The 25,724-nt window shown below is 39.1% G+C and overlaps 1 protein-coding gene across 2 annotated transcripts in view; it reads left to right on the top strand.

Annotated features, from left to right (window-relative positions):
• Window positions 1-25,724, top strand: part of LOC139606674 (receptor tyrosine-protein kinase erbB-4-like) — a 298,222-nt gene that overhangs the window by 202,071 nt on the left and 70,427 nt on the right. For both annotated transcript variants that reach the window (XM_071459072.1, XM_071458981.1), the window contains exons 8-14: window positions 3,936-4,049; window positions 4,678-4,804; window positions 5,582-5,655; window positions 9,393-9,483; window positions 12,019-12,218; window positions 18,346-18,478; window positions 23,471-23,564. In XM_071459072.1, coding sequence (XP_071315173.1) covers window positions 3,936-4,049; window positions 4,678-4,804; window positions 5,582-5,655; window positions 9,393-9,483; window positions 12,019-12,218; window positions 18,346-18,478; window positions 23,471-23,564 — 833 coding nt within the window. The remainder of the gene's footprint in view (window positions 1-3,935; window positions 4,050-4,677; window positions 4,805-5,581; window positions 5,656-9,392; window positions 9,484-12,018; window positions 12,219-18,345; window positions 18,479-23,470; window positions 23,565-25,724) is intronic.

Below are 25,724 nucleotides of genomic sequence, written 5' to 3'. Positions count from 1 at the left end.
GGACTCTGGACAAACACAACTGCAGGGAGCGATGTCACCTCTGCACTTAGAGCTCACACACACACAGAAGCAGTGGAGGGAGAGTGAGCTGCTAGCCGGCCTGCAAACTGGTGAAAGTCTGTCAAAGTGTCGGAGCCTCTGTATGAGATGTTTCGATCTGTGATTGTGTGTTTTTAAAACTTTCAGAGCTACAGCTCACTCTTTCATCCCCACTATCAGTGTAGCCGCAGAGGTTCTGGTGTAATGGCGCCATGTTGGACAGGTGACAGGTGTGTGTCTGTGTGTGTGTCCTCTGAGATGTTACAGCGGGAAAAGAGATGAAAATTAGTGGGTTCACCCGGGTTTTGTGTTTACATCAATGCCGATCGGAGCCGATCGGAGCAGGAGCCAATAAATACCCGTGTCTACTGCAAAATCATTTAACCTGGCTGTGAATGCCGATTAAACCCTTCATCATTGCCCACAAAAGCCCAATGTTAGCGGCTCTTAGCAGGTTTTTTGACTAATGGAAAATGGGCTAAGTTAGCTCCATGTATAGCTTATAAGCTATTTCTCTTATCGATGCTGAAATCGAAATAGAAAATGTCCAGGGCATCGGAAAAATTATAATGTGAAAATATATACAACACGTGAGTGTGTGTGTACAATCAGTGTAGCTGTTGGACGTAGTCATGTTTCCTTTCAGTATAAATTTGTTAGACTGTTAAGAGATGCGGAAGCTCTCCCGACGGTGGGCGTGGTTTCAGAGCCTCCAGCGGACACGCCCCCAGCATTCCAGAGTTGATGATACTGCTTATTTTTTCAAGTTTGAAACCTAATTATATATATTTGGCAATATTTCTATTCATTCAAATTTGACAGGGGGTTTGATATGCCATTTTTCTGTGGTGTGGCAAACTCAGAACCCATATGTTTTTCTGCTTTACAGAATCTTTAAGGTAAAGTAGGCAATACATTATATCAATGTGGGTTCTCTGAAAGAGAAACACAAATGTGTGTGTGTGTGTGTGTGTTCTCGTCTTTTACTCCCTACTGTCACTCTGAAATTGACGTATCACATGTCCGTACTCAGAATGTCAGGGTTGAAGGGTATTCATTGGTTTCAAATAGGAAGGTCCTGAAGGGAAGGAAAGGAAAGGAAAGGAAAGGAAAGGAAAGGAAAGGAAAGGAAAGGAAAGGAAAGGAGAGGAAAATAAAGTCTGATCTTTAGCACTGGGATTATTTACTTCTGTGAATGGGTGAATAGATAGGGCAAGGCCTCCTTGAGTTTCAGTATGCAGATTGCTCTCTTCTATTTCTACATATTACACTAAGAAAACATTAGATAGACAAAGAACCATCACCCTTACATCAAATTGCTCTTTTATGAAAAATGCTAAGGCCACAGATCCACAGTCTGATGACAAATTTCAAGAAAAACCATTATAATGTGTTTAAGTGAGACAGTTTCGCCAGAGTAGCTTCACTGCACCTTGGTTTAGATTGTTCGATTCTGTGGATCAGCTCTTTAAGAACAGAAACACATTTCTTCCCTTGTTTGGTCTCTTCATGATGGTGGTACAGTCCTGTCTAATTCGTTCATCCAACATTGTTATTCATTTTGTGTTTTTATGTTTTTATATCTCCTTTATGCATTATGTTTTCAGGTCATCCGTCTGTCTATCCATCCATCCCTGTCTCGTCAACATGATATATCTCAGGAATGCCTGGAGGGAATTTGTTTAAATTTTGTTAAACATTCATTTGGACTCAAGGATAAACTCATTAGAATTTCTTGGTCGAAGGTTAAAGGTCAAGGTCACTGTGACCTCAAAAAGTTAGGCCATAACTCAAGAATTCATATGCTAATTTGACACAATTTAAATACATGATGTGGTGACATTTTACATACAAATGGTCAATGGTCAACTTCACTGTGATATCATAATGTTCTGCAAAAACATGTCTGGCCATTATTCAATACCGTAACTCAGGAACAGAAAGGAAGGTTGTGACCTGCAACTCGCAACGTGACTGGTTGGCTGAGGCATACAACAGTGACGCAGTAATTTAAGTTTTTTCTATAATTTGTCACTGGTCTGTTTTTTCAAGTGGACATACTGTTAGCACTTGGGAAATTACAGTTTTGATTCTCCTCTGTGCTGCATCATGCGTTAAATTGCACCTATAAGTTGGTTGATAAAATCAGTGTGGCTGCTCTAGGCAACAATCAAGAGTTACATTGATATTTTGGTGTCAGTAATGAGTTTGTACTTGTCACCTCCCAAACCCCATCAAACTATGCCACAATGCAGCATACTCAAAGTATTATATCTTGTGTCTATTCTGAACCTCTCCTTTAAGGGTGGCAAACCTTACAGGGTAAAAGTGATTTAGAATTCATTCTTTTGTCACTTAAAACTCTCATAAAATCGTGCCACAATGTCTACCTTCTTTAATAATAGCTGATATGTATGAATGTTGAATTGCTTTTGTACTATTTACACCATGAATACCAAACTAGAATTACCCCCTTGTGGTTGTACGCCTCCGCCAATCAGCCAAATTGCAGGAAATATGGTCGCGATCTCCCGTTCGTGAGTTACAGCATTGAATAATGGCCAGAAGCGTTTTCACAGAATGTTCTGATGTCACAGTGAAATTGACCTTTGAACATGTGGAATGTATTTTCTGATTTTATTTAATTGTAAAATGTCATCACTTTATCACTTTATCTTTATAGATATTTGAATTAGAGTCAGAGTCTGTGTCATAATTAAGGTCTGCATTTGTAAGTTATTGCCAAATTTTTTGAGGTGACAGTGACCTTGACCTTTGACCTTTGACCACCAGATTCTAATCAGTTCATCCTTGAGTCCAAGTGAATTCTTGTGCCAAATTTGAAGAAGTTCTGTTAAGGCATTACTGAGATGTCACATTCACAAGGATGGGACGGACGGATGGATGGACAGACAACCCAAGAACATAATGACTCCAGCTCTGGCTTTCGCTGGCACGAAAATAAGATGCTGTACCTCATTCTATTGCATTCAGTACTTTGAAGCTTCTTAACATTGTGTGACACTTAGAAAAGTAGAGTCTACTGGGTTTTTACTCTTCCGCTATCAGGTTCGTGTCTTACCTTGACAAGAAACAGTGTCTGGAAAAACGAAACCTTGCATAGTCAGTCTGATAGAGTCTGTCTGTAATATGTCTCTGATGTTAATATGTATTCAAGCCAGCTTTGCCATGAACAAGAGCTGGCATATTGGGTAAACTTCAGAGATGGAAATCACTGGCCAAACAAGTAGCAAACAAATAACAGAACAGAACAAATCCTCATTCATTCTGTTACACATTTCACTGATATACTGTTGGTCAAGGTCTCGCCCCGACTTCTTCTTCATAATGAGCTGTCTACCTTGAAACAGCTGAAAATAGTCTGAGGTTATAGTTGTTATTCACCTGCTCAGTAAAGGTGAGAAGGAAACAGACGGTCCGCATTAGCATCATTTTTTCTTTTGCTTTGCACTATTGTTGGTTTTGCTGTTACTATCAGCTAACATCTCATCCCATGCTGTTCCCAACATCAGTGAAAAGGGCAACCAGCAGCCAGTGGTGCTTGAAGGCAGTATTGCTTTTAGACAGATATAAGATACTGTATAATGTAACCATTTAAAATGTTTAGTGTTGTAGTGTGGTGAAATTGCTGCTTTTGAAATGCACAATAAGTCATGGTTTTGTGCATATCTATGGCTTGATTAAACTGCAGCACAAAATACAGTGTCAAGTTCTTTTTTTTTTTTTTTTTTTATTCGTGGCCTACTGTATAGTGTGGTATTTTTCATTAGATCAGTGTGTAAAAGTGTATGAAAGTGACTTTAACCACTTTTTTGTTATTACTGTACCTACACTAAGTGCCATGTATTTGACATTTACAATAAATTGTTTTTCAGATAACTTTGTGGTGGACCATAGCTCCTGTGTGAGAGCATGCCCCAGTAACAAGATGGAGGTGGAGGAGAACCGCATTAAGATGTGCATTCCATGTACTGACATCTGCCCGAAAGGTAAACCACAAATGTTCAAAAATACAGTAGCTTTTCTTTGTAGTTAGTTAATTTCCAATTTATTTAGCCATTTATCAACTTGTCAAAGTGATGCATCACTGTTCATATAGATAAAGCCATGAAGATGCTATATTCAGTATTTGTACATCAAACAAATTATTGCCACATTAATTCTGAGACATGAATACAACCATGATAAACAAACCGGGCTATCAGTGGCCTCTTACATCAGAACACGAGTACCCATTTGGCTTGAAATTTGCAAATTTACTTTATGCCACACACAGGAAACACATGCTTCTCTTCCACTGCAAACAGACCTAAAACCAGAAGGAGTGCAAAACCAGTGAAACTGGGTTCAGGCAGTTTTATTTTTGAGGAATATATAGAATTCCAATGACATGAGCCAGAGACTAGCAACTTCATCATGTGTGGTCTCATCATGTTTGAATACTTGTAGTGTTAATACAAAAATATTGTCATTCACTGAAAATTGATGTACTGGTTCTTTGAAATACGTCACACTGCACCTTTGAATCTCCATTGTTTTAAGCGTGTTGGCGCTATTTAATTAAACTGTTATTTAATCAAACTAATGCATTTTGCTGTCTCACTATGTGTATTCCAGCATGCGATGGCATTGGTACAGCCAGCCTACAGGCTGCTCAGACAGTGGACTCCAGCAACATTGACAAGTTTGTCAACTGCACCAAAATCAATGGCAACCTGGTGTTCCTTATTACTGGAATCAAAGGGTAAGAGTTGAGATTATCAGATTATCATCTAAAGAGTGTAGCTTTTAATTAAAGAAGTCCAGGATTGATAATGTTAAGATAAAATATGTTGATCAATCTGAAAAACAAAAATCCAGTATTGAGTGACTTTGATTTTTAGTAATTGAATATAGCCCATCTTGGAATTAAGAATATAAATTTCAGTGTTTTTAATTAAATAAATAATCAGAATGATGCTTTTAGTAATGTTCCTTTCTCTCTCAGATGTCTGTGTGTTGTTTTTTTCTCCCCATGTATTCCACTATTAATGTAAATTGCTCGAGATAAAAGTAGCTTAATGAATGAGTATAAACAATTCTATCATTGTCAGCGATGGCAAGTGTTAAGTGAGCTGATGCTGAAAAAGCCTTGAGAGTAAAAGTACTGTTAGACAGAACTGTATGTGCTCATACCCTAAAGAGTGTAAAAGGAATTTGCTGTGGGGATTGTGGCATATACTCTGTCAAAGACAAAACAAACATGTATATATCATATTTTGATTGATATACAGTATGTATATATGCAAGTAATCTGTCACAATTCTGTAAGTAAGCTTTTTAAGAGACAAACGCACCACACAAAGATCACATGATTTGATTTGGTATTATGAACTGTCATGTTCCATGGGTAAATGCAGCTCATATTTCATCACTGCGATTAAGACGATCTCACATTCTTTTTCTACACAGAACAAAAAGCAGATACTTTGTTCTTCCTCTCTTTGTTTATGTTCTTCTGCTCTCCCTTCATCATTCACAGGGATGTCTATCACAATATTGAAGCTTTGGACCCAGAAAAACTCAGCGTATTCCGCACCGTTCGTGAGATCACAGGTGAGTAGCACTGGTTGTGCAGTATGCATCTGTGCACAGGCATACAAATTACTAAACAATAAATAAATTACAAATACTCTAAACCTGATCAGTCCTCTTGCACATTCACGCCTTATATAGTGTGGATATACTTGTATGTGAGGCTTGTGTGTGTGTATTTGCGTTTGTATTTGCTCAAGCCAACCTCACCCCTCACCCCTGAGACTGTGAGACTGTCCACACCAAGGACAGACATCGCAGCATAAGATGAATATCAGATGAGTCTTTCGATCTCCTCTGTCTCACTGCTGCTTCTCCCTGTGGGAGTCCCTAGCCTTGAGTCCCACAGTCCCAGCTCTCCCTTCACGCACCATGAAGAAAAGATCCAGAACATGTGGTGCGCATCGTTAATCCCCCAGCTCCTCTACGACATCACCACCTCTGAGTCACATATATGCTGTCATTTTTCCAGCTTAGACATTTGACGATGCCATCAGAAAGAAACATTGTATCTCCAATGTGGCAGTCTCTCTTGAAATGAGAAAATCTTACTGTTGAAATATTGTCTGTGATATTTTTGACTTATGAAGGGGGTTCAAAAAAGCAGAGGCCTTATGATCTAGTTTCCCCTAAAAATACACATTTGCTAAGGACTGTGTTGATGTTTGATGTAGCAGAATTACTTTTGTTGTCTTTTGGATGTAAACAGCATCTCTGCAATATACACTGAAATAAATCATTTTTGTGAGATATTTTACCTCCTTTGCAACTGATAGAGAAAAACAGACAGTAAGAAGAGGCAGGAAGAGAAAGAATCTAAGCAGATGTAACAATCAGACGAGAAGGAAACAAACTGACAACTAATTAACTGTGTGAACTTCATTTGGTCTAAGAGAGATGCAAAATGTGCAAGGAGAGTGACAGGAGAGATTTAAAAGACTATAAACTGTCATTCAAGTACAACTGGTAATTAGCTGTTTAAGTGGTGACCCTGAGTTTATATTCCTCTAAATGCATGTTAAAGTATTTTTCCATAGCTGAGCTGGGTTCAAATCGACCATTGCTGCATGTCGACCACCCACCCACCCACCCACTGTGACAATAAATAACATATAAATTATAAAAAATAAAACTTAACTTCCCAGGGCTTTTGTTTTTCTTCTCTTTTGGTTGGTGATGGCTGTTTGAGAGAAGGTGATGGGGACAAACCAGTGGCCAAACACCATGTAGTCAGAGATGTGTGTCAGCTCAGCTTGTCATCTCTCCAAGCTGTCAAAAGAACGTGACTTCTGACTGAGGCAGCCAACCTGCCTCTGTGACCCCAAGGTTACAACTAGCATTGCTAAAGCTTTCAGATGAGCTGTGTAGGAGGACAGCTCCACTACACCCGTCTGACCCTCTTCAATCCTTTCTCTCTTTCTTTCTTTTGTTCAGTGATTTCAGTGGCTTCTCTTTTTCAAAGAAATATCACCTGCCCAGGTTTCACCCGAAGAGTAGGCGATCTGCTCACACAATTTAGCATAAGTGGGTTTCTCTGTGTTGTGACTCAGAGTGTAATCATCCCAACTTAAGCCTTCTTAACCTTTGCTTGTGAACTCATGACCTTCTTCTCTAATTGGCTCCATGCTGTAATTTGCTGTATGCATTGGTGTGCCACTGATGTGCCTCTCAGCGGCACATGATTTGCTGCTCGGTGATCTCTTCACTTTTTCTGCACAAAGATGAGGCAACACCTATAAACCTGTACTTGTGTTAGTATTGTCCATATGTTACATGTATGTACTAGACTCTCTGCAATGCTTCAGCGCATCCTTTCTGCCAGTTGTAGCATCTGACATGTGGTCTAGATGTGGTCTAGAAGATGAGATGTGAGAGAAAACTGTCGTATTATTGTTTTTGGAGTTTAAGTGGGAGTTGTTGACAGCAAGAAAACAAAGATAACGGCAGAATCCCTAAAAAAGAGTAAATAAATAAATACATTTGAAACCTCACATCATATAAAGCAGCTTTCAGTTGAGGAAATATTAAAGCTGTGAAATTTTATGAAAATGTGATTCTAGCTGAAAGTGTATATACCAGTAGGTTTTCCCAATGCACAGAGAATCTGTACCTACCTTGTACATGTAAAGCATATGTGTGTGCATTATTACATTAGCAGAAGCAAGTGTGCAGCAGGCAATAGCTTGTTACTCTGATTAGGAAGCACCCCCGTCCCCCGAAAGAGCACTATGGCGAAGCTGCGAGGTGCCTCAGCACTGCAGGTTATGTCATTAAGACAATTAGTGTCGACAAGTACAACACTAACAGTTCTGTAGCACTGCTGCCTCTGGGCCAAGAAGCCCTCACCATCTCAAACTACACACCAGGAGGCCGGGGATAGGGATGCAATAAACAAGATGGACGAATACTTAAACTGCAAGCAACCATTTTCCTTTAATAAATTTGAGGTTTATGTATAAATATCAGATAATATTCAACAACAAAATGAATTCCGATTAACATTCCATCAAAATGGCACTATTATACCCATATTGTATCTTCTCTTGGAAAAGAAGTAAACAACATTATAAAAAGCATTAAATTTCACACAGAAGTATTTTTTCCAGTTTAGAAAAAATATAATAATATTAAATTTATCCTTTTTTTTTTGTTGTTTAAATCTTTTTGCCTGCAACCAAGAACAAATCTAGTGTGAGAATGTGTATCAACTTCAGCTCATGTCCATTTGCATGAGCCCTGGTGTGTGATTCCCTACAATTACCTGCCTTTTTTTCATTCATTTCATCATCAAACACTCTTAATGAGCATTCACTCAGACCCTGCTGCTGCTCAGATGGGATTGACATAACAAACAAAACGATGGCTACGAACTGATAAAGGTATTACTAAGGTTATTGCTCTCTTGTCAACAAGCCATGAGCAGTCTTCTTTCTCCACAACTCCCCTTGCCACCCCCCACCCCCCCATTTCTGAATAAACAAATTTATGCATCCTGTGGGAAGAAAACACGCTGTTTGATATAATGGAGTCAGATACTGTTCATTGATTGGAGAATGCACCACAGCACCCATCACACCCACAGGGTTTTTCTCATCCATACACAACCTTTTTCGCGTTTGTCATGACGGCAGTACAACAGCAGCTTGTGGTCTTTGTGTTTTCTTTCAATGATAAAGTAATATAAAATATTGTGTGTGGGGGGTGGGGGGTTTCTCATCTCTTACCTCTATTCTTGGTTTGAGATTTTCCCTGGTCTCATAGCCTCATCCATCCAACTGTTTTGTTTGTCCTCTGGTGTTGGTTTTGGGATTGTACCTCCCTACCATTCCTCTACTAAATATTTCATATTTCTGAATCCATAATTGAAAATATTAAATGAGCCAAAGCCATCCTTTTTAGCTATTCATTTCATCATCTAAATGATTCAACAGTAGGGAGGCAGATAAAGAAAATGCCAAAATATTGACATATCGAACTGTAAACTCATCATGGCTTGCATCAAACTCCTCTGTGGAGTTGCTGTGCCTATAACATTTTCCTGGGTTAGTGGTGTTTGGCTGCCTTCAGATGAGGCTCAGGTGGTGTGGTTACTGTGGTCCCTGGCATGTTCCTAATTTCACAGAAATGCCAACTCTCCCTAGTCATTTTATTATCACTGTGTGAAAGAGAGGACATGATAGACAGCTGATTCTGGTCTGTCAGTAGTAGCGAGTCATTAAAACCTCTGTGTCTGTGTATGTGTGTGTGTCCCCATTTAGGCTTCCTGAACATCCAGTCTTGGCCTGACAACATGACAGACTTGAGTGTTTTCTCCAACCTGGTAACTATTGGCGGAAGAGCGCTGTACAGGTGAGAACATAATAGTGTTGCTGTGATTATATTTTTTAAGACTATGTATGTAATTTTTATCATAGCTGCTCGTAAAGGAAAGGAAAAAAAATATAGTAAAGCTGAGATCTGGGACGTTAGAAACAGAGTGAATTCAGTGGTGAATGGATTTGTCAAAATGTATTAAAACTTCCTACTAAGCCAGGACGATGCTATTAGAATAGTACAAAATTAATAAACACACACTGTTTTTGTTTGAACTCAAACCAGAGGTAACCAAGAGGCTTCAAACAAATTAACAAACAAAGCATTTAAATATATTTATTCTATAGCACATAAGCATATCAGATGGTCTTTTACATTGCTTTGTGAACTTTTTTTGATTTGCTTTTGATTTAATTTGACAGCATACAATAGTAACAGCATACTGCTTCAGAAATTAGTGTAATATGCAGCTTCTCTGTTGTTGCACACTTTATAGCACTCTGAAGAAGAGGATTAAAGAGAGTAGTGCTTTTCCAATTTGCTAAATATGTCTGCCAAGCAGTTGCTTGTAAGTAGCTGGTGTTAAATGTATTATTTTTTTAGCAAATTAATAATAAATGTTGTTTGTTTGATTTGTTTTTGTGTAAAAAAAAGATGGACTTGAATTTTGCCATGTACAGTTCTTTATTTTTGGTACCAAAGAACACTGTGTCTGAAACACGTTTTCTGTGACTTCTTGTTTTGACATTTAACAAGCCAGCTTATTTTGTTTTAACCCAGCTCATAGAGCATAATTATTTATCATGTAATTTTTAGTCATTTGTCCAAAAGTAATTAGCCGTGACATTTGGATGGAAACAGAATGAGCGGCTACATGCAAAGTGTGGACTGTTGGATGCAGTGTGTCTTTGTGCTGTGTGTCTCTCAGTGTGTGCATGAGGGTGTGCGTGTGTGCACTTGTGTGTCTTCCACCTGCAGATGGAAACAGCAGGCTGCAGTACAAATTACAGCCTGCCACCCACCCTTGCCCTGTGCTTGATCTTGCATACACTCTGTCTATCTGATGGCTCTGACACCCCGCTGGCCTCCTGTCATTTCTAAACTGTGCAAGTGGGGCTTATGGGAAAGGGCGGGGGTAGGGTTTGAAAACAAAAAGAAAGAAAGAGCGGCCTGCAGATTCAATCATAAAAACTAAACCTGTTGACGTTACAGTGTTGCAGTTGCACAAAGAAAGATGTGACAACAAAGAAAAGCTAAGTTAAAATAAAAATTAAGCTGATGCAGTGTGTTAATTATAGTTTGACAGGTGCTGTTTGGAATATTTTTAAAGATCGCACTGTTTCATTTTTAAATATCAACATACACAAAATGAGACCATGGGGTTGATAATTAGTAGCCTTTTTCACATTCAAGTGACACTGCATAATGGTAGTATTCTCAAATTAAGACCATAGATCAACGTTGCTACTCATGCCCCCCACTTTTGTGCTAAAGTATTTGTTTTCTTTGTATGTTTACTTTAACATTTTGAAAGTGAGTTTTCAGCAAAGAAGTTCCTCCCTCCTCAATGTTCTATTTAGATTTTGGACTGCAGTCAAGCACATTTCCATTGCCTCAGTGGCTTGGAGTGTAAAATGCGACAGAGAGGCTGCTAGGTCTTATTTACAAGAACAAGAGCAGAGCACAGAGGGAAAAAAAACTCCTGACAGGTTTCAGATGAATTGATTCCAAGGTGAATTGTTGTCCAGGTTATAAGAAGTTGGGTAGTGACATCATCTCTATATTTGTTTATTGTGCGTTTGTTTTCTTTTTATACATTGTTCACAAATTAAAGACGTAATCCAGAATTCAGATGCACCCTCTGACCATACTGATGCCACAAGCCAGTTGTACTTTTTCCAGTGCAAAATACAACAGCAACATAAACAATCGAGCTCCCCTTGCTATATGTAGGTTGCTATGTTACTGTGTTGCACTAACCCTGCTTCATATGAGTGACAGTTTATTCATATGCAAATTCAGTGGAAATGTTAAGTGCTTATTAAGACTCTCATACTATGTAGAAAAGGATGTCAAGTTCAGGGGGAGGGTGCATGTATAAGGGTTTCCCTTTGACACCAGAGGTTTGTCAGTATTAACAGTAATGGTATTTAATTGTAATTTAACTATCAACACAATGCACCCTTACGATAAAAAAACACAGTTTTAGTTTTAGGTATGTTTAAGAATAATGTTTGCCAGGCAGCATTATGCTTTCCTTAAAAAAAAGGAAGTTTGCATATACACAATACAGTACATGTATTAGATAAGTGTAAGTTGGCTATATGACTCAATGTATTTTCATTAAAAGGACAGTAAATAATATGACAGAGGAAATAAGTTTTTTTCTTTTTACCAAAAAACAGGCTGTGAAATAAATCCATCTGCTCTTCTGCCTCTCTTCCCTTTTCCTCCTTTCATTTCTTCCTCTCCCTGTTCCACTTTATCCTGTCTCTTCCTGCTCATCATGTCTTCCTTTCATTCCTGTGTGGCCCTCTCTTCCTCTCAACTGCACCCATTCTTCCCTCTCAGCGGGATCTCTCTGCTGGTGTTAAAGCAGCAGGGCATCTCATCACTGCAGCTTCAGTCTCTAAGAGAGATCAGCGCTGGAAATGTCCACATCGCAGAGAACAGCCAGCTGTGCTACTACAACACTGTCAACTGGACAAGACTGTTCCGCGCTGCAAACCAGAAGGTTCTGGTCCGCAACAACCGAAGCCCACTGGAGTGCTGTAAGTATAACCGAAAATCAACAACAACCTTCAAAAACTAAACTCAGCTCATTTCATGTTTTCCTGTACAAAAACACAAGATCAGGTCAATTCAGGTTTTACCATTTGTTTACCACTTTTTTGCATCCGGAGTTACCAATAACATCAAATAAAAGTTTCCATGAAGTATTAATAATGTTGCAAATAAGCTGTGTATGAGGACATGTTTAACCAAAGCTGTAACAATAAAAAACGTATTGATAACAATTATAGTATCAAAATACATTTGAAGAAACCTGCCTTTTTCCAAGCTCAATTTCAAGATTTCCAACAATGCCGCCAACATGCTGTGACTTGCACTACATCTTCTTCGCGGGCCCATGGTGGCTGAAAGGTGTGCTGCCAAAAAAAAATCATTTGCTGCTATCCTATCTTTGTCTCTTGTAATTTTAAGTAAACCTGTAAAAAAAGATGATAGAATGTAAGGCAGGAACCTAAATGAAAGCCCCATATCATCATTAATGAAATGTTGAACAGCTGACCACTAACAACTGTTCAGTTTCACACTCACAACATTGAGTTTCCAATACCTTTAATTGATATTTAACTTGTTATATGTTGCTGACAGTTAAAAATCACATTATCAGAAGGTAAGTTAGCACACACTGTGTTACTTACTCACAGTGGCTGAAAATGGCTGAAAAAATGTGTCTCATCTTGGTTTGGCGCATTAGAACCGTAATCTGTTTAATGGGTTGCCACCTTAAGAACAACTGAATCGAGGCCTCGAACAATCAGGGGGTGTAAGTGACATTTATCCCAAAGTTAAAAGGTTTAAGAAATCTTTAAACCATGAGCTGATGAACCGTTGGTTATCAAAATGAAAATATAATGTGAAGCATATACCCTCTGACAAAATAGTGACTGACTTTTTTAAATAATGGAGTGTGCCAACTGACTGTTATTGGATTGTACTCCTCACTGTTATGAACTGTATTTTTATACAGTAGTTTCGTATTCTAGTCTCACATTCAACATCAGTTGTGCAGCTCCAGGCACCATCGAGGGAGTTCTCTTCTTATTTGCTGCTTTGACAAACTTGTTCACGTTTATAAATGGGTTACAGATGTTTGAGATTTGCTGTGGAAGGGAAAGCTCCGACACTAATGGTCTGACAGAATTTGGGATTGCTGACCTGACACAACATCAACTTTAGGCAAAACTCTAGTCTTTTAGATCCACGCTCAAGCTCCAAAACAGAAATCAAGTCAAATGTTTTGTGGGAATGGAAAATCTTTGATGTACAGTTTTTTGGGTGAGAAAATCAGCTTTTTATAATTTCAGTGTGCTCCAACAATAGGCAATGCTGACATACTGAACACACAATAGCAGAAACACACTTGGCTTTTGTATTATTCTCCGTCTGTCATATGAATAGAAGCTATTATCTCACAAATTTCTGATGACAACTAAAGAAACAATCCCATAATTAGACTAATTAACCAACAGAACCATTCATAGAATGGAAGGTTTGGCCAAGTTACAGTAGGAAAATAACTAATTTGATGAGATAAAAATTGTGTTTCTAAAAATGGAAGTGCTTTCATTATATCACTGCCACAAGTGTTAAAACATTATTCATTTATGTATAATGTTCATTAATGAGCCAGTATTTGCATTATTGAGTTGGCACCTTTTCACTGTTCATGTGCTCCTTTCCCCTGGGCAGATCCTTAGTTTTGAACACACACACACACACACACACACACACACACACACACACACACACACACACACACACACACACACACACTCACACTCACACACACTCACACACTCACTCACACACTCATGCCCTTCAGTGACTTTGAAGACTTTGGTTGAGACTCAAGAGTCACACACCGCTCTCCTTGGCATGGCTCTGCATGTGTGCATCAGTGTGTGTGTGTGTGTGTGTGTGAGTGAGTGTCAACACTTGATGGAGCCTAGCAGGGACTGGAAAAGGGCAGGTCTCCTTATAGGACAGCACAGACAGAGGACAAGGAGTCTGCATGTGCCTTTTTATTTATAGCTGTCGTAGTTGCAGTGGTGTAGTGTAATAACATCATCAGGTAGTTGGAGAAACCTGAACCAAGGCAACTGGTTTGTACCATAACACTTTCTATTAGATGAAGTATGAGTAGCCAGCAGAAGACATGGTTAAGGATATAATGTTGGCTTATGCTATCAGGAGCAAATACTATGGAATATTTTTGTCAAATTATAATATAAAGACATTAAAATTCGATCTGTTCACACCATCATCTCTCCCAATTTTTTTCCAGTTAAAATGTTTCTTAGGGAGGTTTTTCATTACTGATTCAAGGGTCTAAGTACAGAAGGTGTCATATGCTGTACAGACTGTGCTGTATAAATATTATAAGCAGCTTCTGCTCACTCATTAAGGCCACAGATTTCTGTATGTACATTTATAAACTGGAGTTGGGTGTTTTTGGTCTGGTTCAGTTGTAGATGATGCCCTGTCTTAGCTTAACAGGTTGGTCTTCAAATGCTGTGCCCTCTGCCCTCAAGACTGTCTGGTTTTTCTCTGAATGAATATAACTTGTTTTCAAAGAGTTTTTCTTTTTTTTTTTTTTTTCAAAAGCACTTTGTTGCAAAGTAAACTCCTCAATTTCCGCATTACTAACCAGCTCTTATGACTGAAAAAATGCCCCTGAGGAAAGAAGAAGGGTCACTTTGGTGCGGCAGATAAAGAATAAAGTCCAAGGATTCAGTGACCAGAACTGCATGAGGGCAAATATTTGACAAAATCTTTGAGGGTCTGATAGAGTCCTTTAACTTATTGTTGAGTGATAGCTCATTAGCAATAAAATGTCAGTGTTTTATGATGATGTTTTTAGAGTCTAGACCTTGAGGAGAGAGAGAAGCATTTTGTTTTCTTCACGCGCTTCTTCAAAAAGGTCAAACCTTAGGCCAGAAAGTGCGCTGGTAATAGAGCCCTGAACTCAGCAGAATAAACCCTACCCAGAAAGAGATGTTTCATAGCCACAGCGTTCTCATTGATGTCCTTAAAGGCCATGCACTGCACACACATTCTGGCCCTGGCTCTGCACATTTTCCTGACTCCTGTCAGCCTTTTTAGGGCAGGCTGAATTGCACCTTTGTCACTGATATAATGACACAGAGTTCAGTTTTGACCTCACGTAATTCCTGCATAGCTCCACACACAGAGGTCTAGTCAGACAGCGTACATGGAAACACCTGTGAGGGACTGCAGGTCCTTTAGGTAAAGGTAGATCATTTTTGGTGTAGCAAGCAGGAGAGAGTTACAACCAGCATCCTCCTGATAGCACTAGATGTTACATTTTCACACTATTATATTTATATTAACTATACATTTGACATCAGCCTTCATAGAGATTTAATATCGTCTGTGCTCAGGGTTAAGATAAGTACCAAAATCTCTAAGTGCTGTTTCTGATACTTTAAAGAGACATAAAATATTGCCAAGATGATGATTCATTTTATTTTCAAAAGCCTTTTTCATTGCAGAGATGTTGACATGTCACAGCAGGAAATGCACAGGTGTAAATAATCAGACTGATGATGGCTGCTTCATTTTCACTCGAACGCATCAGAGCCATTGTTGATGTTATTAGTAACACCTGTGCGTTTCCCTCTAGTCAAATCGTCTGCTGAGAAAAAGGCCTATTGAAAACAAACAGGTGCTCTACTTAGCCAACATGCAAGTCTTAGCAGCACAACTCGGAGCAAAATTGTCATGATTGCCTTGTAAGAAATACTCAAGTTGACAGAAACGAACGTAGTTAAGTCACACGAGCACAATTCGGCCAATCAGAAGTGTCCAAGGTTTTGGAGCGCTATAAATTCACAGGTTCTCATTGAATACAGCAGAGTCTTTAACACGAAGACAAGAAGCTGCTCTACACATTTTTAACAAGGTACACCACACAGTCTTCTCAAAGACTTTTCAGAAATCTAAAATGTTAATTCAAATTATTTCTACATGATGCATTATTCAAATAAATGACTCATACCCACACTCTTCAGCTGCCCTGCTTTACTTTCAGTGCTGCCTTTGACTTGAAGAGAGGGGTGCAGGAAAGTGCAGACAACATTTGAGTTCCACCTACACTTCTCCTCTCAACCCTTTTAATCTGTTAACCATCAGCGCGGTTCACAGACAGGTTTGTGTTTGTTCACTGAGTGTTTCCTTATTGCTTTATTTTCTATTCTTTTTGATTTTTGAGTTCTTCTTTTCTTTGCCCTCTTCTTCCTTCCTTCCTTCTAGTTACAAACCCTTATCACAGTCATCCTGTCTCACATGGGATTCAAAAAGGCAGCTGTCAACTCAGGCCCCGTGGGCTTTTGTTTTCCAACTGTGTCAGAAACATCTGAAGTTGGTATCTTTTTGATCTTGCTCTGTAGTTAAAAAGCCAGCCAACCTCTCCTCCTCCTTTGTTTATTTCCCTTTTTCAGCACCCATCCTTCCGCTTTCTCCTTATCTCTCCCTCTGCCTGGTCAGTTTACCTACGGCACAAGAAGCCCAACAGGGGTGGTTTTGTCTTATGTGAAAGGCAAAGCCTTCATCCTCTGCCCACAAAGAAGCACTTGATTTCTGTTTTCTCCATGTATCTGCATCCTTCTGGGGTAATTTTTAAGCATTCTTAAGATTGCTGTGGCTGACGCTCAAGAATAGCCCCTGGCTTACATGTGGCCAAGACCTCAAAAACAGCAGGGGAGAGAAGAGAAGAGGAGAGAAGGGAGGAGAGGAGAAGAGAACTCAGCTGGCGTACAGTCTTAGTTTTGAAATCCACCGACAAGGGGGAAATCACATCAGATGCAGATGGGATGATAAAAGTTCCAAGTGTATCTGCAGTGCCGTCACCGTGTTACTTCAACACTCTCATTTTGTCGCTGTAATGCTCTCAGATGTACCAGCCTTTGTAGAACCGAGTGCTGAAGGGGGACAAAAGAGAGAGGGAGAGATAAGAGATACAGACACAAGAGGAGAATAGAACAGAGTAGATGTAATGGCCTGAGTCTGTTGGTACTACAGAAGAAACAGACTCAGAAACAGAGGGAACAGCATACAGATTGTTCACTATGAAAGGAGTGGGAGAAAGAGGCATTTTCTGTCTATGACTGAATGCAATCCAATGTAAATGACACCTACAATTTTACATGTGTGTCTTTGTAAATCAAAGGTGGCTTTTAGTGTGGCTTTACATGGCTATCCAAACAGCCAACAATAGTTAATGGATGGTCTGTGTGCATGGATTTGTATGTTGAAAGCAGATGACTGATATTTGTGGATTGAAGCCACTAGAAAATTGTTATTAATAATGACTGTCAGTTGAGTAAATATATGAATTTTAACAAGGAAAAAAAACAAGAAATATGAGGCCTAACAGTAAAGTTTTTGATGAGACCCTTCAAATAAATACAGGGTTGATATTTCACCCTCTCTTTGTGAGTCTAAGTTAAATAAACAAGTCTGTGTGGCATCTGCAGGTGCTATCTGGGTCCCACCAGTGCTTTGTCACCATTTGCTCAGCATTCTCATAATGAAGCAGCTCAGCACACACTCCCTCCTTTGCTTGCTCCACAGTGAACCATAACCCACAGTACTGTACACACACCATACATAAATACAGATTATTTATGCAAACATAGAACATACAGGACCAGGGAAGCTTTCAGTTCTTCCAGGAGGTTAATTATTCGATGATTGTTCTGTGCATATTATTTGACCGTTTTCTTTGTTGGGAGAATAGGAATATCACCGTCTCTCAGCATGTCTTTGAGCTCTACACCTATTCCTCTGTCTTGCTGTAATTACTCCTGCCATTGTTTGGGAAAGTCGCCTCACAAAAACATACCTTTTACAGGCCACTGCAAATTAACAGCTGCTTTGCGGAAGCAGAGACACTCACACATCTAGCCCTGTGTCTTCTCATGAGGAGTGTGATTGTTTTGCTAATTTTACATCCAGATAATTTGCGGCAAGATAGAGTTTATTCTCTGTACGAACATGGAGTCATCAAATCATAACTGCATTCAAACTGAATCTCATACTTTGCTCTATGTAACACTCTCTGTCTTTGTGTATGTTTGTATTGAGCAGCAAGGGAGCACATGGTGTGTGACCCGCTGTGTTCAGAGGCAGGATGTTGGGGTCCTGGCCCGGACCAGTGCCTCTCCTGCAGATACTTCAGCCGTGGACGAACCTGTGTGGATACCTGCAACGTTTATGAAGGGTGAGTTATGTATGTGTATGTACACCTACACTCAGATACATCAGATATATACACCATTTTCTGCTACTCAAGGTAATGGAGGAATGACCTTGAAAAAAAAACATGGGGACATGGGGAATTGGTTGAAAAATTGAAATCTGTTGTACACAGGTATCCCCTCTGCAATGCACATTTGATAATAATGAAAATAGTGATGACAATAGACTAACGAAGCCCCATTTCATACATGTAAAACAGCTCCCTGAAAAAGTTTCAAGGATCCATTCAAATGTTTATTAGTGAAGGTGAACGACCTCATGTGAAACAAAGAAGACCTCCTCTAACAGCATTAAAAAAACATTCTTTTATTGGATAAAACATGAACCTTCAGAGAGGAAGCACATTATTAGTTGTTTTGTGCAAGGTCTATGCAGGAGACATAAACAGTTTCATCTATGTTCTTTTTAAACCAGTCAGGCACCATTAGCTGGACCTGTTATATTGTCAGTGACATAATGTGAAAAAAATGTTTGCTAAGCTTGTCACTGAGATTCAAGTGGTTGTGATTGAAGCTTTCCTGCTAAACTTTACTTTATTTTCATTTTGTTCAAATCGCCTCTTGTCACTGGTTACAGTGTGTACTCAACACTACATGCTTTATATTTGGATGGATTCCAAAAGCTGTAATCAGTCGTTCCCTTTAACTACAGCAAGATTAATGTTACACTGCAACCTCTACATTGAATGTTGATGCTCAAGTAGCTCTCAAGCCACGGACGTATCCACCACTTTGTGTTCAATACATTTTACACAGCATGTGAATAGGGCCATACAAAAACCTGGGAGATATAGGCGACAATAGAAAGTTTCTTTCAAGTTTCTATGGTAACCAACGAGGGCCTTTTTAAGTGACGGAGGTGGTTAGAGAAACCGTATAGCTCATCTCATCCAGCAGCCACTACAGTAAAGGGAAATACAGCACTCTGCCAACGCCAAGAGGCAGTTTGAATTGCCTCGAAACACATTAAAATAGGATGTGATTCACAAAATGGTGCTCACATTTAGAGTATGTACAGCGATTAGTGTGTGTGTGTGATTGTTCTTTGTTTATCAGAATGACATTTTGTTTTTCTTCACTGAGTGAGGGCTTAGAAGCCTGGACTGATACAAAGAAACATTAGGTCAGTTTCAGATTCAGCTTTGCAGACTGAGTTTTACTGTGGTGGATTGTCCTTTTTGATCTGTGTGTTTGATTTTGTGCTAAATATCAGGATCAAGAGGAGATGTAATATTCAGTCAGGAGAATGTAGCACATATGCTACATCCTATTACATAACAGTGGCTACTTTTACTTCATTTTCCTTTTCTTTTATGTTGTTACCAAATCACATGTGTTCAGTGCTGTCCACTTCATTATAAAAGTAAATATTTCTACACTTAATATTGTGGCTTTGCATTTTAGTTCAGACTGTTTTCACCGAAAGCTGGTTTATGGCAATTGAGTTTAAAAGCTGAACATGGTCACATATTTTCTCCCAGATTATATTTTCCAACACATTGAAAAACTATAACGGAGGTTTTGCCCACTTTTAAAACAAATTACTTTTTAAAATATTTGTTTTACTATAAAAAAAAAATGTATATATTAAAAATATAAAAGCATATGAACTAAATGGAAAATATACAAAATAATAAGCACTACACAGCATAGGGTCCTGATGGAGAGGTTTTGGTCTATATTAGTCTTTGGTTTATGATATCAAACTTCAGGCAGGAAACCCCTGCCTGAAGTCCTCAGAGTCTGGTTTGTAATTTGCGTTTCAAGTAATCATCACCATCATCATTTTTTCATGCTGTAACTTGCAGGTTACCAGTATGGAAAAGATCAAACTGATTTCTGTAGTGAGTATTTGACAGAAACCCTGACGATGAGTTTCAGGAGAGTGAGGCAGCAGTGAAATGTTTTCCACGGATTAAATCAAGGGAAAAAATAAATCAAACACAAATCAACTGATTTCAGAAGATTCCCGGTGGGGGTTCAGGGCTGCAGCTCGCAGTGAGTCCAGTTTGACAGAATAAGGGGTAGGCAGAAGACAACAGGACTATGAGTTTATTTGTCAGGATAATGTTGTATAGCTTTATGTGATCAGAAATTCTAATCCACTAATTTCAGTGTTGAGAAGTACAGATTTCTATTACAGAAAACCCAGTGAACAAGAGAAATTACTAAAGTCCAAATATGTCTGGTGTTATATTTACTGCTTCACTGTCCACTCCCAAGTCTAATATCACACTCTCTATTGATACTAACATACAGAGAAAAGTGAAAAGAGAACTACAGTTTAATCATCATAATTTACTTATTTTGGTGGGTCAGTCCAAGTCAAAAGTCCCAGGTTGAATTTTATTGCCACTCTGTCACTGGGAAGACCTGCTGCACAACCTGCTCATCAAAAGTTAAATTTCAGTTCAAGAACAGCCCAAGGCTCTTTGTTACAGCTTTCAAATTCAGCAGTATTTTTCTGTTTACTATGAATGATATTAGGAGCCAGAGGGCAAAAAGAACAATTTAGGATGTGGTGGTAACTCTTGGTTTAAAAGGCACCCCTGCAGAGTGTGAAAATGATAGGGGTCCCTTGACTTTAAAGGAAGTATAGCTTGATGCTCTGCACCTGATGAGACCTGCTCCCCCGGTGAGTTTCATTAATAACATTTTAGATATTTTGCCTTGCAGGACTGCTGGAAAGATGCTTTTAAGTTCAGAGTCCCAATTTGATCAAAAAAAGGTTTGGTGGCCGAATTGGAGAGGAATGAGGAGGACCGGAGGGTGTTGTTAGGGCAGGGGGGCTAGGCGTGTCACTGCGTGTCACAGTCACTGCTTGCGCACGGGGCCACGCCCTGCCTACCTGTCCACCTGCACGTCAGCACCACCCACACCACCCAGTGTCACCAGCATAACCAAGCAGGGCTTCACTGAATGCAATTCCAACCAGTCACCCTCGTAGCACTCACATGAGTCACATGTTATATTTTTATATGAAATATTTATTATTTTTGTCTGTGATTATTTCACAGTAAAATCAGTTGGTCTGTAGTTTAAGGTTTTGTTGCTGCACTTATACTCCAGTATGAATTGTTTTACCATAACAAGGATTGCATGCAAGTGTGCAGCGCTTACTTCATATCATGTGTGCATGACTTTGAGGAAAGATGTAGTTGAGTTCCAAATGGTGAGATTCAGTTTGTGTGGTTTTAGCTACGGCAGCACATGTGCAAATAAATTTCTCGACACAACATGCAGTATTTATTGTGTTGTGCATTTACTTTTCTTTCATCTCAGACCTGAGTATATTGACAACTCGGCATGGGTCAGACAGCTGAAAAATGGTGAGGAGCTTGAATCGCCTTATATCTCAAATCATTTTTGAATGGCTGTTGAAAATGTTTACAAAGTCAAAACTATTTGGATGTTATTGTTCAAAATAACAAACAGGTATCTTTATTTGTTTGTGCCAACATACACGCTTGGTGCTGGAGATTATGTGTAAAAGCCTTTTGAAATGAAAGTTTCTTTTGCACCACAGCCATATACTCCAGATTTATCACTCACTGCAGGTGTGCTGCTGCAGCTGCACGGCAGAGAGAAAATACAGAAAAGCAGAACAGAGCAGAACATCATGCAATAGCCTAAAAGTCTTAAGCATCAATGATATCTTCCAGCGACGCTGCAGCCTTTATTATTTCAACCAGCACACACCCAGACAAAAGCTTACCTCCCTTGCCTCCTGGAAGGTTTTCTGAAGGCCAGATGAAGCATAATTAATACTAATTTGATTTAGATCCCACTGGGCCGATGACAATTTTTTTCTACTGCTGAGATGGAACATTCTGTTTTCTTTCACTGATCAAAAGAGAAGGACCCAAAAGTCTTTCTCCTTGTCCTGTAGTGACAAAGGCAAAGTGCCAACTCAGTCACACTGTGGTCAAATTTAATGACTTTTGGAGGCCACTCTGGTGTTCTACTACAATAAGGGGATTGTAGAAATTGAATAACAAGGCACTTAATTTAATTGATTTTTGAAAACGTTACACCCCTAGCAGGTATTGCACCTTTCAACTGCGTCGACCCCCTGAGTGATGCTATCAGTATTATAGTTAGCTAATTACTTACAATGCTTGTGGGTGTAAGAGGCGTGTGTGTATGCGTGTGTGTGCGCACGTGTGTGTCTGCCTAATGCTACGACTACATATTGACCTCTGTTTCCAAAGTCCACATTTTAAGAAACAAGGCTCGTGGCAGACTAATACAGACAAATCTATCCACTACTAACACTTCTTCGTTGTCAGTCCCTCCAGTCTTCTTTGCTGTGGAAACGGCACCATGAGCTCTGGACTTATTCAGACATTATTGACTGAAAAGGATCATTCACAAACTTGTGCTCAGCAGAGGGAAAGTAGTCTCATGATGCCATTGTTAGAAAGGAGAATAGCTCATCAGAAGTAGCTGACATTTGAAGTTTTGCTTTGGTGAATTCATGAAAAATCTGTAAAATTAGTAAATGTTCTTGAAGTGTAATGACTGACCTCATTAAACTCTACACACGTGTATTGTATAAATTATTTTTTTTTTCATATTTGGCAGGGGGTAATGTGGTAAGAAGGTGATATTCACTATTTGTGGGTCCTCAGAACAACTGGTTTTACACTGTTCTTTTTCAGCCACTGACTAAACATGAAACGCCACGTTAATTGTCTTGCTTAGTTTAAGATAAATATGTTGAATGATTTCATCACATTAAATGCAGGTGATTTACATCTTATTTTCTACAACTCAAGCAAAAAAAGCTCATCCGACAATATTTACTGTAACATCCAAACTGGCTGAAGACACAAAGCCATCTCATCTGTTCTATCTCGCAAATAACGTTGTTCTGCTCTTGTCTCTCACCGCTGTTTCTCTCTCTGTTCCCCGCCCATCTTGATCCCTCCCTCCCTCTCCTTCACCTCTCTCAGGGATATTCGAGAGTACGCCAACGGGTCAGTGTGTGTGGAGTGTGATGCCCAGTGTGAGCGCGCTGACGATGACTCTTTGACCTGCCACGGTCCGGTAAGCTTCCTCCTGTAGACAGCAACAGTTAGTCAGACTGAAGCACCAGTTTCACTCACTGTCATCTTAATATAGACAGCGAAGAGGGCTGTTGTTTCAGCAGCTTGTTTATATTTCCTTTTATCTAGTCATTAAAGAGGAATATCATTCAACATAAAAAGCAATACACATGGTGGCATTGTGCCATCAGTGAGAAAGCCACAGAGCCAAGACTAATCCGAGTTATAATGTGACAGTGAATAGCAAGCCAACTTAAAAAGACGGCCTCTGTGAATCTAGATTCATGATTTTTTTAAGGATAGGTTCACAATTTTTTCAACTTTGTCTTACAACAGTAATCAACAAATCCAATGAAAATCCCCCCACAAAGAGAATTGCTTCGCTCTCCACAAACCAAAAAATGACTTGGAACTGCAGAAATTCCCTGTGGTCATCTTCAGCTATGATTAATTAGTGTATTAGCAGTCAAAGTGTGCCTTTCAGCTTTGCTATTGATTATGTCTCATGTTCTGACTCAAAGGCAAAACTGATTGTTTTATCTCAGCTCAGCATTAGTTTGCGTGCTTATCCGCAAAGTGTGTGTATTCAGTTCATGTGCATTTGTGTTTATATAATTCTGGTTTTATTTTATGTGAACCATCAACCACTGATTCAAGGGACAACATTTTATTTCCTTTGTCCATCCATTAGCCATGCCGCTTATCCTTTTGAAGGTTGGGGGCCTGGTGCCAATCCCAGCTGACATTAGGCGAGTCTTTTTTTTCTAAGTGTAATTGTTCTTTTCTTTTTTCTCAGAGGACATTTGTGCTCCCAACAAACTTTTGCATTTCACAAGAAAAGCTCAGCAGCTTGCTGACAGATTGTTTGGTGGCAGCTGTACATTAGAAAAATGCCACACTGAAAAGAAAAAAAAAATCCCTGACCTTCATTTCTGTGTGCCTCTTGTGAACACTGCACCCACAGGCACATGAGGCCCATGATCCTGTGCTTTCTGTTGAAATCTTATCTTGCTGTTTGATAGAGTTGGATAGTTTGCGACACATGCAAGCCAGAGGGGCCATGTGCTGTCTTTTGCTGTCTTTTGTGACCCATCGCACCCTGTCAGATAGTTTGCCCAATATAGTTTGGAAATGTGGAATTTTTTTTTCCCCAAAACCACTGTAATGTTTGTGTGTGAGTGCACAAGCACAGGAAACAGAGTTAGCATATTCGTGGTTGTTGGCTTGAGTAAAGTGTGCTTGCGGTTGTTGGAGGAGATTTGTTGGTTTGATTTACTTTGCTCCTCACTTGATACCTCACAGCCCTGCTCTTAGACAAGTGATGGGAAGGTGGGTGCTGTCAAAAGAATAAAACATGCTGAGACCTGTAGCTTACTCCAGCAGGTGGAGAAGAAAGTGATTAAAAACTCTGAGCAGGCACTTCACAAGTACTTTGTAATTATTTTTATAAGATGTGTAAGTATTTCCAACTAAGGGCCAGTGTGCGGGATTTAGGGGGATCTATTGGTAGAAATGGAATATAATATTCATAATTATATTTTCATTAGTGTATAATCACCTGAAGCAAAGAATCTTTGTGTTTTTGTAAGCTTATAATTCACCGCCATATTTCTACAGTAGCCCAGAGCAGACAACCCAAACTCTGGTTTGGTTTCTCTGGTTCTTGCTAGAAATCAAATCATACATAGCGGTCTTTTAATTAGAAAATATTTGATTATTTAAGGCTATGTTCAGTCTCCATTTATTTATTTATTCATTCATTTATTTATGTATTTCTACATAATTTTTTTAAGCAAATGCTTCAATATATCCTTATTTTCAACCCCGTCTCCTAGAAATTATGTTGATATACAACTAAACTGCAACACAAAATATATTTTGACAGAACTGTAATTGCAAACACATTATATTTTCTGTCAGTGTAATGAGGATATGGTGTTCATTTACATATTTTTCAAGTTGCAAATACATCAACACTGAATGCATCAGTAAAATGTTCGTGAACACTGTTTTTGTTTTCTGCCAAAATCCAATCTCACAGTATAATATCCACTTGCAGTGACTACAATATTATTACACTTTTTAATGGCTATGTTTAGCCAGTCACAGCACTTGGTTAAGGATAGGGAAAGAATGTGGTCTGTTTTAATATAGAAAAAAT

Source organism: Trachinotus anak, unplaced genomic scaffold (genome assembly GCF_046630095.1).
Source record: "Trachinotus anak isolate AG129_WGS33_773 ecotype Australia unplaced genomic scaffold, CSIRO_AGI_Tana_v1 ptg000001l, whole genome shotgun sequence".
NCBI classification, from domain to species: Eukaryota; Metazoa; Chordata; class Actinopteri; order Carangiformes; family Carangidae; genus Trachinotus; species Trachinotus anak.
This window is presented reverse-complemented; position numbering and strand designations above follow the sequence as displayed.